Source organism: Rhinolophus sinicus, linkage group LG02 (genome assembly GCF_036562045.2).
Source record: "Rhinolophus sinicus isolate RSC01 linkage group LG02, ASM3656204v1, whole genome shotgun sequence".
Taxonomy (NCBI): domain Eukaryota; kingdom Metazoa; phylum Chordata; class Mammalia; order Chiroptera; family Rhinolophidae; genus Rhinolophus; species Rhinolophus sinicus.
The window spans coordinates 178080699-178097563 of record NC_133752.1 but is presented as its reverse complement, the minus strand read 5'-3'; the positions used below and the strand labels follow the sequence as shown (position 1 = coordinate 178097563).

The window sequence follows — 16865 nt, the reverse complement described above, 5'->3', positions numbered from 1 at the left end:
AGCCCGCACTCCAACCAACTGAGCCATCTGGCCAACCAGGAGCTCAGCCGCAGCTCATTGACTTCATTCTAGTTGCAGAGGGTGCAGCTCGCTGGCCCATGTGGGAATTGAACCGGCAGCCCTGTTGCCCAAAGCTCGCGCTCTGACCAACTGAGCCACCCGTCCACCCCCCTTTTTCCACTGCAATTCATCAGGTCCTTGTTCACCTCCCTACTCCGTGCCCAGCACAATGTCAGGACACATTCATACACATTCTTGGGTTCCCACTTATCCTCCATATTAATCCATTCATTAGCACCAAATTTCAGGGCTCCTTGCCAAGCCTATCCAGCATAATTGGAGCTTCTGAAGTCAGATTCCCCCAATTACATTAGTTCAGTTGTCTCATTAGCTGCCATGCATCATCCAAACACATCATCAAACATGTTTTCCTTCATTATTGTCATTTTCTTAATACAGGTATTGTTGAGAAAGATTGTTTTTAACACATACTTTGGCTTAGCCTGTTGTTTGATCTCCAGAATACAATAAATCTTCAGACTAACTAGAACGAAGGCTGGGGGGAGGGGGGAGGATGGGAGTAGCAGAGGCTTAGAAAGAAATAGGTGCAGAGCTTGGGCCAGTGACAAGCCACATCCATCTCCCTGGACAGGAGGATGCTCTTGCAGCCACAGGTGGCCTCGCTTTGGAAATGACTGGCTTTGTATAAACTGTTGCAGCAAAGATATGGTGAGCCTAGAGAAAAGTGTAGTCTGCTCTTTGTACTGCAGGGTGTCTCCCCGTGTTCACAGATAGGTGACAGCTCTCCACTTCCTGGGTGGTCACAGGCATGTGGTCTGTCTTTCGGACTCTTCAGGACGTTGATAATAGAGAGGATTATTTTTTAGGAAGCGCGTAGGATCAAGAGTTGGGAAGCAGGGCTCTGGTTTTAGCTTTACCGCAAGCTGTGACAGCTTTTGAGTCTATCACTCACCTACTTTATGCCCTAAATTTCTCAGCTTAAAATAGCAATGCCCTCTCTGTATAATTTTCTTAACTTCATCTGCACCCAAAAAGCTAGAGACAGTGGGATTAAGTCTTAAAATGCAGGCCTTGGCATATATAGTTGGTGCTCAACGTATCACCCTTCCTTCCTTTAAGAAGGTTCTGCCATGCCCCCGGATGTTTCTCTGCCTAAGACGTGTGTGTCTGTTTTGGAAAACCTTGAGCCCATGATCTGGCCCATGGGATCTCATGTTTTCCCTGCTTGCTCCTGCCTGCACTTGTTAGGTTAAAGGGTTGCCTCACTTCCTGCTTCAAGATGGCTTCTGCTCACTCTCCAGAGAACCCACAGGGGCCTGAAGCCTTTAAATACAATGATGCTTCTGAGGAAGAGGAGCTGCATGGAGTTCTCAGGCTCCTTTGACAATTTGAGGTCACCTTCAGCCCACCCATCTCAACCCCTCCAGACCTGTGGAAACTCACAAAAACTAGTGTGAAGCTGTGCATTGTATTTTTCAAGAGTCAAGCTCAGTGGCCAAAAGATGTATCAGAGGGGGATAGGGGAGGTGCATGATGTAGGGGTCAGGCAAGGAGGGATGGAAAGTCTGTTCGCATCCCCAAAAGGAGCATTGGAAGTTAGGTTGGAAAAATCTCTTCAGCCTTTATTTACTCACCATGGTGGGTAGCCACGGGAGGAGGGGGAGGAGGGGGAGCCGGGGTGGGGAAGGAAGACAATAGAACGCTGTGTTGCCCTGCTAGAAAAGCACGCTCTAAGCAAATCATGTGGCCAGCTCCTTCAGAGCGCTGCTCAATTAGCCCCAGTGCTTAAAGGAGGGTCTCTCACAGCTGTCGTGTCGGCGGGTGGGCTGGAGCAAAGGCAAGCAAGCGCTCTGGGCACTCAGGAGGCAAACCGGCAGGAATGCTTAATGGGAATTGACCTTGGGGGGAAAGCACAGTGTGCTCCCACCTGAACTAAACTCATCCTTCTCGAACAGAGAGGGCTCGAGAGGGACTTGGTAGGCTGTTCTCTGGAGAGGCAGTGTGGGGAGACCACGGAGGAGGTGACCAGAAAAGTGAGTGCAAACGTTTCATGCAGAGTGACCGACATATGGAACGTGTTATCCAGAAGGGTTACAGGCTGGAGTTGCTCCTAGAGTGTTTCAGGGGTGGGATGGGGGAGGGGGCAGCTTTCAGAAACTCAAGGAGGTTTCCAAACAAAAGGAATTTGAGAAGGGTTGGAGAAATAATGAGAAATGCAAACTTGACCTAGAGTTTCTCTTTCTATCTCCCGGGTTTCTCTCCTGCCTATCCTTACGTGTTTCTAATTGACAGGGACCCAAGAAGGCCACTGGGCCATGTGCCTTACTATGCAAATGAGCAGAGCTGACAGTGTGTAGGGGGGTAAGTAGGACCCCCCAGAGCCATCTTTCCCTCCTTTGTATCCAAGGGCACCAGAGGGACAGCATCAAGCCCGGAGCCTGATTTAGGCCTCCTGTGGGCAGACACACAGCTAGCACTGGAATGATCTTAGGCTGATTTATTCGGACTCCCTCCCTTTGGAGAAGAGCAAACTGATGCCTGGGAGGAGGGAAGAAAAAGGCTTGTCCAAGGTCTTGCAGTGACTTAATGGGAAAGCTGTGGGGAGCATCCAGTCTTGGGATCCCTCTTAACCCTTAGATTTTCTTCCCTTCTCAGCATCTCTCTCCCAACTTACAACACAGACATACACACACATACACTCACACACACACTCAAGGACACATCAACTGAGATATACTAGACACACACAGACGTACACACACTCACACACACACTGCCCGGCCTCTTTCCCAGCAGCACGTATATTGGTTGGAATCCCTCTCCACCACCTGTGATGGCAGTGTTGCTGGGCATTGCCCCAGCCACTCTTGGGACAAGCAACAAATGTCCTGCATGACCATGGCCTGTTTCGTGGGCCTCTGCATCACTGCCAGGGAGCTCTTTTTGAAACTGAGTCCTCATGTCTTCATGCTTTCTCATGGCACCTGGTCTGTGGCTACCTGCCATGTCTGCAGCACCAGCTTGTTCATTTCCCTGGTGGGAGGGAAGCAAATGTATGCCAGTGCAAGGATTTAGCTAGCTCGGGGGAATAGTGGCAGGGTGGAACAGTTTCTAACAGGACTCTAAGTGCAGACACCCTCTGGAGCTACTGTAGTAGTGGCCTCGGAGGGGGCATTCTCTCTCATGACCCCCATTTTTCCCTAGCCCGGTAAAAAAAGCCACGTGTCCAGGGGCCTTTGACTCAGCCAAAACCTCCTGTTCAAAAAAGCCTTATCTGCCTGCCCCCCTCCCCCCTGACACACACAGATGTCTCAGAGAGTAGAGAGTGGCTTCACACCTCTGCATTGCCAAGTTGCCAATTTGCAATCAGATCCACTGGATGGCAGTACCTTAGCCGGAGCACATCTCAGGTGATTGGCAGCTCCAAAGGTCATTCCTATTCTACATGGTTCCAGCCTCAAGTAGCAAGTAGTACAAGTAATTATCCTAGCGATCCATCTCAGATCCATCCTCCAGGAATTGACTCAGATCCTTCTAAGCAAATCTAATGACATGCCATTATTGACACTAAAAGGTGACACCTCTGATCCTCTGTAGTTTTCCCAGCTCTGAGTGTTTGCTTATCTTTTGCTGTGTAACAAACCATCCCAACACTTAGTGGTGTAAAACAACCACCATTTTATCATTCCTCATGATTTCTATTGGGTAGAACTGGGTTCGGTGATTCTTCTGTGCCATGTGGCATGGACAGAGGTTGTCACTTGGTGGTGTTCTGCTGGCTGATGGGCGGGTCCAGACCGTCCAGGCCAGCTTCACGTGCAAGACTAGAGCCTCGGCGGGCTGGCGAGAACACTGTCGAGAGGAGCCTCGCTAGCATGGTGTCCTCGGGACTGTCAGATGATTCACATGTCAGTTCAGGGCTCCAAGAACAGGAAGAAGCTGCATGGCCTCTTACAGCCAAGCCTTGGGAAGTCATATAGCGTTACTTCTGCTATACTATACTGGTCAAAACGGCCATAAGCCACCACACACAAGGGGAGGCCACATGGACACCACCTCTAGATGGGAGGAGCATCAAAAATTGGCGGCTGTGTTTTAAATCAGCAACATGCTTATGCACTGTATCTGGCCCCAATGTGTTTTCTGGCTAGATCCTCTTGTAGCGTGATGAATTTACGTACTTTTGCTATCTGATATATCAAAGGAGCCTCTGTTTACACTGAAGCTTCCTCTCTCGAGCTTTCAGGGGTGTCTCCCTAGGCCAGTGTCCTGTGACTGCCCTGCAGTCTCCCCACCTCCAGCTCCTCCTCCTGAGAGAACGTGCTCCTATAATCATAATAGCAGTTGGCTCTTCAGAAACAGTCAAGTTTCCAAGGTAATGGAGAGCACTGGTCTTGAGGACATTGCAGAACAGGGAGACCAAAGGGATGAAAAAGCCATCAGGTTGGAAGTGAAGTCATCCAGTGTTGGTAGATGAGAGATGGAAAGGAAAATGCACAGAATCCCAAAGCCCTCACAGAATGTGGATGTCCCTAGGTGTTACGGTGCCAACACTACACAAATATTTGTAAGAGGAAGGAGGGAAAGATGCTGCCTCCATGGGCTACCTCTCAGGCTGGAGGAGGGGAGGCTGTCAGGGCCCCAGCCCTCTCACATGAGTGTAGTGTTAAACATGTCGCATTGGTCAGGCTCATGTGGGACCCTTATGCCTCCCTGAGAAAGCCCCGCTGGCAGTTGAGCCTTGTGGATGGATTTCCCTCTTTGTGTTCTTAAATATACCATTCTGTGTTGGTTCCAGATGAGCAACCCAGGGCTGGTTTTCTGGAGAGCTGGGTCTCAGTTCTGGCTCTTCCACTAATTTATTGTTTCATTTTGGGCCAGTTACTCTCCCATTGTAAATTTCCTATTATCTGAGAACCCTAGTAGTTCAAGATGCCATTACCTGGCTCTGTAGCTTCAAAGGAACACAGAAAACAGGGAGGACCAGAAAATGAGACTGGTAATGAGTATCATGTGGTCTGGTGAAGAAATGACTCAGGGCTGGCAGAGGGTAAGAGACGCATAGAGTACTGCGGCCAGGGAGAACCTTCGAAACTCTGTAGTTCAAGGATTCTTCACCTAGGATCTGTGGGTCTGTGGGTTAAACTTTAGGGAGCCTGTGAACTCACTTGAAATTACTTTGCAAAATTTTTCCTTTATGTGCACATGTATTTTTTTTAGGGGAAAGTGTTTTTTGTTTGTTTTAACTTTTATCACATTCTAAAAAGGTCAACAATCCAAAAACAGCAGGGAACAACTGCTTTAGGCCACCAGCATTATGTTATACGATTCTTAGCCAGGAGGGGTAAGGCCTTCCCAGATGCTGTTTGGAAAAGTGATTGATATTTAGTAGAGGGCCAGGGCTTCGTGTGTCGGGGACAAAACTGAGCATTGAAGAACTTTCCAAAATACCAGCAGCACCCCTGTGGAGAAGTTCCATTAGGAATTGAGACCCGAAGATCAGCCACGGTTCTCCTGCAGCCACAAAGCTGGTTAATAGCAGAGTTGGTTTTCATTCATAAGTCAGAGCAGGAGATGTGCCAAGAATCCATGTTATTTTATTTTTCCTTGTCAACTGCAAATATATTAAGGTCGATGAAAACCAAAGAATCAGAGATCTTTCTCACCTTCAAAAATCCAGCAATTTTCAGAAAGAATCCCTGAGTTACTGGTCTTCTTTACCATCAAATAAGGAAAGAGGAATGTTTTCCCTTTGGGGAAACTGAAGCATCAATAAATGAGCCTATTAGCTCCATGTTGCAGAGATGTGTTTCAGCCTCTGTGCACTGGTGATGCCAGCCTCAGATGGTGAAATGTCGTGTGTGTTTCAGACGTCCTGTCTTGGATGTCCCTTTCTCTAAAAAAGGATGGAAGCATTAATATACCAACGTGGTGTTCACTGCCTAGTTCACTGCAAGCCTGTGGCAGGTGCTTTAGACTTTCTGGAATGAATTGGGCGGGGGGGGGGGGGGGGGGGTGTTAAACGCGGTATCTGTCCAAAGTCCTGTGGGGCTGCACAGACGGGTTTGCGTCCTGGCTTTGCCTCCCAATTGATGTGTGATCTCGAACAAAATGACTTAATCCCTCTGAGCCTCAGTTTCCTCCGCTGAACAGTGGGGATAATAATCAGATCTGTGAGGATTACTTGAGCTAATCCGTGTGAAGTGTCCTGCGAAGTTCCTAGCATGTGGCGCAGCTCAGTAAATGCTAGCTGTTATTATTAGCGATTATTATGGCTGTGTCTGCTAAAAGATGGCTTTGGCTTCAGGGTGTTGGTGCCAAACTTGCTTTCAGAGGACAAGCTCTGGGTTGGTTTTAGTCTCGCCCAGCTGTCCAGAAAGAGTCGGTAGACTGTGTGGGATCGGAGTCAGCTCATTTATGAAGTGCCTACCACACACTCCAGTTGGGGGGGAGATTGATTTTCTTCCTGGGTACACATCCCAGCGTCACTTCCCAAGTGGGCGACAAGAGGCTCAGAAGTCACCGCATAGCCAGCTGTCTTGCCTCAGTTCCCTGGTCTATCAAGGTGTTCATGTGAAGGGTGGTGGCCAGAATGAGCAGAGGGGAGAGATGCTAGCAGAGTAGAACGAAGCCTTGTCCTCAGAGTCTTCAGACATGGCATTTTCCTAGAGAGGAAATCCAGACCAAAGACAGCCACGGACCATTTACCGATTCCTTATCCTCATGAAAGGAAGTTGGCTGTGAGGGGGAAACATAGGCTATATTTGATACAGGTCTGATCGCCACGCCTGGAGGAGAAAAGCTTTCATCTGACCACACTTACTGCGGCCAAGTCCTCGTGGGGCCAAGCCATTATGGGTTGGGTTGATCCCGGCCTTGCTATTGCTGCTCTGGGTGATGCACAAAGGTTTGGGCATTGCCAAGCCAGCTGTGGTCTTGGTTTGGAAGAGGCACCCAAAGTGTGAATGGAAGTTGTGCTTTGGGATTTCCCTTAGCTTCCAGCTCTCAAGAGAAAGCCAACTTCTTTATTCTGCCATTTGATGACTTTCTTGGCGAGGTAAACAAGATTGATGCTTCATCTTCACCATCATCATTATTTATTCTAATTATTAAAGATTAATTACTCAGCAACCCATCCCTTGTAGTAATATTAACTTACAGCTATATGGGAACTTTGTGGGTTGTACATATGCTTAACACATAAACCCAACTCAAACATGGGGCATAAATCTAAAATGAAAAGGTTCACCTGGAGCAGTTATTCTCTGATACGAAGAGTTCAACTCCAGGTGTACCCTCAACTGTCTATGTAACTGAAGCAGCCTTCCCTTGTGTGTTTTACACGCTTGAAAAGTGGAGCTAACCAGATGCAGAAAATGAAACTGAAACCCAAATGCCTCAGAATATTAAATTATACGATAATTTGGAAATAACCTGACTGTAACCCATCCTCATCTTGGGGAGCTAAAGTGTGTGTGTGTGTGTGTGTAGACAAGCCCATGCATATGCACCTTTATGTGCAGTGGCGGATGAGTATTAGTGCCCAGAACAGAGACTAAGTTTACTAGACCAATGCCCTTCTGGCCAGTGGCTGGATCGATACGGTTGCCCCTGCAGGTCCTTCCTTGTCTGCCCTCTGCTGATGAAATGAGTTTGTAGTATGGAAAGGCTAGAGTAAATCGGGGTTTCCTGGGGCTTGTGTCGGCATACCAAGCTCCTTTCAGATCTCTTTGCCAGGATGGGAGCACGCCAGAGGGTTCCTTGGCCCGGGCAGCGACTGCACTCCCTTCCTGTCAGAGCTGCTGGCGCACATTGTTTTCACATGTGCCATACCTTCCATCTTTCACTGCCTCGGGGCCAGAGGAGGGTATGCTTTGAACAATGTAAAATTCCTCCCCAACAGCTGTGCAAAGCAAACTCACAGCTTTCAGCATCCATCTCGGGGCACTGAGCTTGTTTGTTGCATGTAGGCTCCTTGTCCATCCAGAGGTCTTCAGTCCGCATTTTCTGGCCTCTAAGAGGGACCATTTTAGAAATTCCTTTCTGAGGGAGGCGAGTCAACCTTCCGAGGTGCTCTGTTTTGTTTTGTTTCATTCTGGAATATGCCTTCCCTGCCGGACTGTGTGCCGTGTTTCTACTGGGAAGCCAGCATCTCCTGAAAACGGAGGACCTCGTCCTCCTATTCCACAGACCTTGAGCCGAGAGTTGTCTATGTCAGTCAGTTTCAGAACCCTGAGTAAACCAAGGTGTAACAGAGGAACTATGCAGCATGAGGGATTTTTACAAACCGAAGAGGAATCCATCTCCTTGCCTCTCCTCTGTCCTGTGTTGACTCTGCGCAGATGCAGACCTGCCCAGGGGTCAGGGGCTCCCAAACAAGGTCTCACCAAATACGTCACAGAGAGGGTGTCCCTTTCTCCTCTAGATCACTGATCACTTTTGGTTCGGGGAATTTAGAACCATCTCTCGGTGGCAGTCATTGACCTGCTCTCTGATCTTGGCTCCAATTTTGTGCCCTCTCAGAAGCTCAATTTATGTATTTGTGCTTCCACAGTCAGGGGAGAACTGCCACCGCGCCACAGGTGTGCTGAGAGTGTGCTGAGAGTGAATGAGGTGGGTCTTGGAAAAGAACGTAGAGCTGTGGGGGAAACGCACACGGCCCCCTTCATGTGAGTTCGTTTCTCATTTACTCCATATGCAGTGAATTCCAAGTCTCTCTTTCCCTTCATCCTTTTACAAGCCTTTCTCTCCCTTGTTGGTTTTGGATTCATCTGGCCTCCAGTGAATTAACCTACGTGTTTCCAGTTTGAATCTCATCATACTATTTCCAGGTTGCCAACCCCCACGGGTACCGGGGAATAATTGGTCTGTCCTCACCGGTGTTTGTAGCACCTTCCCTTTGAGCGTCATCTGTGCATTTTAATTAATCTGCCACTTTCCCCTCTCTCCTGCTTCCGGATCATTAATAAAGAGATTAACCAAAACCAGACCAAGCCCCAGCGGAGGCTCCGCCAGGATCTCTGTCATTGGGTCAGAACGTCTTCGTGAGGCTCCACTGTTAATTTTTAGGCCTCAGGACCTGTGTTCAGAACAAAGCCTATTTGAATTAACTTTGCAATTAAGATATGGGGAACAAGCTCAGCTGGTCTTTTATATGGCCTTAGTGTAATATTTCCACCACATTCCTTTCCTTTTTGTCATTCTACTTGAAATCTATGGCTTTCCCACCTCTCTCCCTTTCCACACCCTGAACAAGATGTTAGGGTTATCTGGCAGGATGTGGTCGTTGGAGTCCTTAGCATTAGTCAGAGACCATGTCGTAGCTGCAGAAATTCTCCAAAGATCAGGCCCTTCTGGTTACAGCTGGACAGTGTCCCTGTTAACCCCAGCCAGAGGACGCATTTGCCTCCCGGGGATGTGGCTGGACCAGAAATCATGAGATCGCTTGAATTTGCGTATTAAAAACTTGGCAAATTTAAAAGTGCTTCCACATTTGATCTCAAGTCTCCTCCCTGAGGAAAGCTAGCATCTTTATGCCTTCTCTGTAAGTCACCCTGATTTGCAGAACTGATGCCAAGCCCCGGGCTTCCGAAGGTACAGCCAGTGCTCTGCCCACAACCACATGGCCTCTGCAGGGATGGGTGATCTGCAGAGGGACTGACCTCGGAGAGCATCGGGCCCAGGAGGGACAGGACGAATAAGCTGAATGTTGTTCACTGATCTCACGGGGAATATTTCCATGGGGAGTATGGGGCGAGGAGGCCAGAGCTGTGGCCTCCAATCCCTGGAAACTCTGCTTAGGGCTGAGGCTTATTGCGGAGATGCTCAGCCTGCTGGTGGCAGCTGTCCTGGCTCCAGGCGTGGAACTTGAGCTTCCTCTGGAAATAAACTTTTGGGAATGTTCGAGAGCAGGGACAGACAGTATAATCATTAAGAGCATCAACTCAAGGGCCAGACTATGATCAGACCACGGCTGTACTTATTATCTGCTTATTAGCTAGTTATTAAACCATCTTGTGGCCTCAGTTTCCCCATCTGAAATGGGAAATGTAAGTACCTACCTCAGAGGAATTGTTATCAATATTAAAGACTTAATGTACCTGGCACATAGCATTTTTGTTCTCGGTGCTCGCACTCTGACCAGGCTAAATATTTACTCCACACATACGCAACAGGCAAGGTCTTTGGTCCTTTCAGGAAGAGGTGCTCCCATGTCGGGAAGCTAGTGTCGGGAGAGGTCAATCAGAACTCAGCGGGTACAGCCCCCTGTACGTGTGACAGGACCGATCCTTGTGCTTGCTGTGGGCCCAGATCCTGCACCACTCGCCATCCCAGCTTCCTTCTCCACTTCAGCTGCTTCTTGAATACCCCCCACCCCTCTGTGTGTATTGTAAACTGAGCCAAAAAGGAGGAACCAGAAATTGCTCTCTTTTGAGTATTTTGAGGGATGGTGAAACCTTGTAGGAATGTTGCCCCAGGGACTGAGAAAACACCATATGTGGGAAAGCATTTCTAAGTGAGGAAAATAGCATATGCAAGTTGGTCAGGATCTTGGAAAACTCCGAGCAGGGGAAATGGGCACTGGGGAGAGTGTAGGAAGAGGGTTTTACTGAGGTCTTTAACAGGTCTTTTTCCAATTATAGCCAAGAAGAGCCTAGGGACTGTAGCCTATTTCAGAGCCAGGGCCTGTATTTGCTTTGGGAAAAGAAGGCAGAGTTGATTGGCTTCCAAACCAGACTTGGCAGAGGTCCATCCAGATCGCAGGCCAGTAGCAGGGTCTTGGGTAGGTCTCGACCGTAGTAGGCGCTTATTCTGTAACAGGCACTGAGGCTCTGCCATAGACCTGCCCTGTGCTGGGCGTCAGGCGTGTGTGGATGAAAACGACGTGGACTCATCATCAACGAGGAGACATACGACAGTGATGACACAATAGGTTAATTGTTTATGAACTCTAGTGGTCCTTCCCTTTTTCATAGCCCCACTCCAGGGAACTGGTCCTCTGGCAACGTGTATGTGTGCCCGCACGGCAGGCATGCAGCATCTCCGCTGCCACGGATAACTCAGCTTTGTGTGCAGTGTGTCATTCTGTTCCAAACACTGTGCTAGGTGCTTCCACGGAGAGATCATTATTTACTCTTCACGATAACCTTGAGTATGCACGAGCCGCATGATTTTTGTTGAGCTGAAGAACCAAGTATCACCCATCATTCTCTACTCTTCCTTAGTGGTCTGAGCGTGGGTGACTCAATCACCACCACTCCTGGCTTCAGTTTCTTTCATGATTCGTAAAAATAAGGAGGTTATCTAGGGACATTTCCAGCTTCCAACATTGTGTTTGGGGAGTTCGACGACCAACATTTGCCAACATTCATGACCTTGCTCCCTGTGGAAAAAGCTGAAAGCAGATTATCAGATGGTGGCCCAGGAAGCCTGCTGGATTCCATGTGGCCTTGCAGATAGTTTAGAAACACTTACCAGGCTGCAGATGATGAGAAAGAATCATGGCAAGGTTTGGGATTTGATGGTAAGGAACCGTACAGATCCGGAAAAGGCAGGACCTAGTCGCAGGGACTTTGGGGAGCTTTTTATATTATTAAGTTTTTTCATTTGTCCCCCTCTACCCCCACCAGCGGTTGCCTGATTTCTTTGTGCTGCGTTTGTGTGTTGGGACTCAAAAAGGGGGCAGGGCTGTCTAAAAGAGTCAGGAGACCTCCATGCTAACCCACCACATGCCTTGGGATTCCCAGAGGCAGTGCACACTGAGCTGGGATGGTAGGAAGGTCCACCAGGGTACAAGCAGCAGTATTGTCTGTAGAGAATTTAAAAACAGTCATTAAATCAACTAAAAGTCAGCCTGCTTTTTATGCTCACCGTGCTTTGGCAATTCATAGCAATGTCAGTGATAAAAATATTCCTCCTGGATGATCCTGATCTCTCCCACTGCCCCGTTTTGTTCCCTCCATCCTTGGCCACTGCTGCCTGGAGGAAGAAAGCAGGCAGTCTCAAGGGCTTTTGCATTTTCCACAACCCCAGGCTCTCTGCCAGACGCAGCTGAAGTCATAGCTCCTGTCCACAGCTCTGAACATGACACCCTGCCACGCAGCACTCAGTGGGCTGTGGCCATCCCTCCTGACCAAAAATGGATTTCTACTCTTACCTTCAAACGATTTCACCGCGATGGAACATCTGAGTTCCTGCAGCCAGGGTTGGCTTCATGAACCTGCAACCTGTGCTGTGGCCCCGCACTCAGCAAGGGGACCCCATTGAACTCAAGGTTCAATGCTCTGTGGTTGCCATCTTGCAATTCTTAGAATTTTATTTCTGAATATGTGTTTTGTATGTGAAGTGCAATGGGACAATGGAGCATGCGCCTGGGGACATGCCATGTTGGCTCAAATGCTGCTACACCTCCTGCAGCCACCCTGCCTCAAAATAACTTTTGCACGAGGCCCTGCACATTATGTAGCTGGTTCTGCTTTCAGCCGCCCTCACTTCCATCTCTGACTCACTGCACCTAGACCCCCACCTCCACCTTATATGCACTGGGGTGTGGACACCGTGGAGAGGCACAGACATAAGCAGGAAGGAAGGGGCTCCTGGCCTTGGAGAAGAGAGTCTTGTGAGTAAACCATGTACAACGCTGTACCTGCCACCATCACCATTCAGACCACAAGCTGCAGGAATGCAGAGGAAGTGGCCGCTGCTGCCGCCAGGGAGCGTCACAGAAAAGCCAGTTTCTTAAACCAGGCACTGAAGAATGGGTAAAATTTCAGCAGGAGAAGTGATGAAAATGTGCAAGGTGAAGGGGACAACACACACACATGGGTCATAAAGCTTCTTCAAGTAGCTTTCGAATAGTGGAGCGCAGGCTGTGTGAGACCAATCGTAATAAAGAAAAGGGAGGCTGGGCCCTGAGTGCAAAGGACCCCTCTCTCTTTCTTGTGTGTCTCCCTTCTTTAAACTGCAATTTAGGTTTTCCTCATCTGTAAAATGAAGGAGTTGGACTACAAGCTCTTCTCTTTCTTGTACCCTTTGGTTCTGTATGCAGGCCACCAGCCATAAAGACGCTTCCGCAGTCCATCGGTACCATCCATCATTCTTCTTATCAACTCACCCTTGTAAGGACCTTGCTAATCTATACGTCGACTCTTATTCTACCTGGGACCTCCCCCCAAACCCCAAACCATACCTGATCGCCTTCCCTATGAGTAGATATCTTGTGTACTCTGAGATTGCAGTGGCTGAGATTTTGGGGGATTTAATAAATTGAGTTTGATAGATTCTCAATCCCAAATTATTTTACTGCGGTTATGTTCTATTTGGGTGTAAGGGTTGGGAGCAGGAGGTGTAATTCTAATGACATGTATGCCATACTTTTTATGTTTTTCAAGTTTCATTTTGTTGATCCTGCAAGATTAAAGGAAATGTCACTTACATGCAGAGCGGGAAGGAGATTAGTTATCCTGTGGGAACCATTTTCCTAGGATAATATGAATCCTAGGGCAATTTTTAGGGTTGGGCAGCAAAGCTAGCATCCTTCACTCAGCTTTGACCTTGAAGGAGTCAGTTGTCCAGAAAGTCGTTCCCATGGAAGAAAGATGGTCCCCTTATCAGAGAGACAGGCCAGGAGCCAGGAGGAGGAAATTGGAGCAAAGTGCCTGCAACATTGCTGGCCTTTGGGGACAAGAGAGCAGTTCTTTAGACAAGATGGGGAAAGTGGCTGCATCTGTGAGTCCTGGGAGCAAGTTAGTTAGCATGGGCAGGCTCAGACATGGGTACATGGTAAGTAGGACAGCTTTTCTATTTCTCGTGCCACCTTTGTTTTATTTCCCTTCCGGTTCCCCCCTGGATTTCATAAAGCCTTCCTGAAAGGGAAAAAAAATCCTCCCAAGGATTTTTATTTTCCACGGTTGCACAGAACCGTAAAGAGAAAACAATGTACCCCTGGGGGCCAGGGAGGTGGTAGCAGTGGTAATTAAAGAATGGATACCTCTAGGCAGGTGATGTGAATCACAGAGCACAGAATTGGATCACTCATGCAGCCACCCCTCCCCACCTGGAGAGTCTCCTTCCAGTTCCAAGCTTCAGAAAATCCGAGCATGGATCTGCTGAGAGAGACCAGCAAGGACGGTATCTTGAGATCAGCCCACTAATTCCACAAAGACTCACCGGAAACCCCGTGTTGAGGTTCTACAATGGCAACAGAATGAGAGCGTTGATGGGTTAAAATGTCATTTAAACAGGGAGATAACAGAATTAGAAATCTAACTATTAAAAGAAACATTTCGTAATGGTATCTTTAAAAAGCCAAATGAGAAAAATCAATCAGCAAGGAATCTTGCTATTCAGGGCAAGTCCAGCTCATTAATTTGAGCTGGATGGTGCTGCCTCTCTCCATTTTCTGCTGCTGTCTTGTAAAGAGGGTGTCTGGGAGCAGCTGGGTGTCCAGAGGAACCATGTTCTTTGGAGAGTTTGGCAGAGCACCATAAAACTCAAGCCTTGTCACAGAGTGGGTAGCGGCCCCATGTGTTCATTTTCAAGGTAGAAGAATGACTCCAGCAGTCGTGGCCCCACCGGAGGTGAGCCCATCTCTGATGCCACAATACAGAAGCAGCCACGCCAACCCCCAGCCTCAGGGCATTCCTTTGAGAGATCCCAGGGTTTGCAGTTAAGGGGCAGTAGAGCTCTGTTTCTTGAGATATTTGCCAGGTTGCTGCTGCTCGTACAAGACTATAAATACCCGTTGTCATTTTCAGGTTCAGTTTCTTCATAGTTTGCCAAGGTGGAGTGGACTATGGTCTTCTCAGGCTCCAGTGATGTTTAAAGAAGTGGCAGGATATCGTCCACACACAGCAGAAAGCTGCAGATATAGTAGACCTCCAATGCCAACGCAATGGGTGCTGTCTGTGTAGGAAAGAGCAGAGGCTGAGGCCCGGAATGCATTCCTCACTCTGTCTTTGCCTTTGTGACGGGGGTCCTAGGAAGAGACCTAACTCGCTTCTACTGTAGGACACTCCACTAGTGTTTTTGGTTTATTTCATTTAAAAAATTATTTGGCCCTCCCTCTCTTGTTTACACAACATGCGTGCGTACACCCACACACAGACACACACGTGCATCTCTTTCTCCAACACACAGTCACAATGCTAGAAGAAAGACTGTTGAGGTAAAGCCCTTGGAGTCTAGGAGAGCAAGGCATTTTAGAGATTCGGGGGACTTGGATGAGGGCAGCAATTCCCAGGGGTGGGGAAAGAGCTAGATGGGCTCTGTGTCTGGACATCGGGGAGGAATTTTGTTTGCTCACCTAGGGTGGTGACACCTGCTCTCTCTTACCTGCACAGGGACACTCGGCCTCAGGTAGCTGGCCCCAGAATGACATGGACTCAGCTCCCACAGCCTGCTATTAACACCTGTGTTTCCTTTACAGATCTTACAGGTGAACAAGGTGATGTCCATCTTGTTTTATGTGATATTTCTCGCTTATCTCCGTGGCATCCAAGGTAACAACATGGATCAAAGGAGTTTGCCAGAAGACTCACTCAATTCCCTGATTATTAAGCTGATCCAGGCAGATATATTGAAAAACAAGCTTTCCAAGCAGATGGTGGACGTTAAGGAAAACTACCAGAGCACTCTGCCCAAGGCAGAGGCCCCCCAAGAGCGGGAGCAGGGCGAGCCCGCCAAGTCGGAATTTCAGCCGATGATTGCAATGGACCCGGAACTGCTGCGGCAACAGAGACGCTACAACTCGCCCAGGGTCCTGCTGAGTGACAGCGCCCCCTTGGAGCCCCCACCCTTGTATCTCATGGAGGATTACGTGGGCAACCCTGTGGTGGCGAACAGAACGTCGCGGAGGAAGAGGTATGCGGAGCACAAGAGTCACCGAGGGGAGTACTCCGTGTGTGACAGCGAGAGCCTGTGGGTGACCGACAAGTCGTCGGCCATCGACATTCGGGGACACCAGGTCACGGTGCTGGGGGAGATCAAAACCGGCAACTCTCCTGTCAAACAATATTTTTATGAGACGAGATGTAAAGAAGCCAGGCCTGTCAAAAATGGTTGTAGGGGGATTGACGATAAACACTGGAACTCACAGTGCAAAACGTCCCAAACCTATGTCCGAGCACTGACGTCAGAAAACAATAAACTTGTAGGCTGGCGATGGATACGGATAGACACCTCCTGTGTGTGTGCCTTGTCGAGAAAAATCGGAAGAACATAAATTGACATCTTTCCCCATATATAAATTATTACTTTAAATTATATGATATGCATGTAGCATATAAATGTTTATATTGTTTTTATATATTATAAGTTGACCTTTATTTATTAAACTTCAGCAACCCTACAGTATATAAGCTTTTTTCTCAATAAAATCAGTGTGCTTGCCTTCCCTCAGGCCTCTCCCATCTGTTAAACCTTATTTTGTGACCCAGCTCTCAGGAGCCGCTCTGTAAAATCTGTGTACACCAGTATTTTGCATTCAGTATTGTCAAGGCCATGACTGTCATTTTAGTAAACTTGTTAAAATCAGATGATGTCAGAGTTGTGTCTAGACAGTAATGACCCCCTCTTGGTATACTTTATATTTGATTCATTAATTAAAAGCACTGTTATCACCGCCATTGAAAACGACACCCAGTAGCTTGGAGCCCCACACTAAATTCTGACCAGCAAGCTCACTGTCGGGAACTTGCTCTCCTTTCTCTGCTGTCAGTTTTGCCCATTGGAATTACGATCTGCTCCAGTGGGATAGTCCTGGAACAATAACGATGAACCTGGCAATTTCAGTTTTGCAAGTTTCTTTTCAGCACATTTGTTGTTTGGGGTTGTTTAAGGGTTGG

At 48.2% G+C, this 16865-nt stretch overlaps 1 protein-coding gene across 3 annotated transcripts in view; it reads left to right on the top strand.

Annotated features, from left to right (window-relative positions):
• The window catches only part of NTF3 (neurotrophin 3), a 66646-nt gene extending 50092 nt beyond the window's left edge, over positions 1-16554 (top strand). For all 3 annotated transcript variants that reach the window (XM_074326159.1, XM_074326160.1, XM_019754341.2), the window contains one exon: positions 15449-16554. In XM_074326159.1, the coding sequence (XP_074182260.1) occupies positions 15449-16243 (795 nt within the window). In that variant the 3' untranslated portion in view covers positions 16244-16554. The remainder of the gene's footprint in view (positions 1-15448) is intronic.
• The last annotated feature ends 311 nt before the right edge of the window (positions 16555-16865 follow it).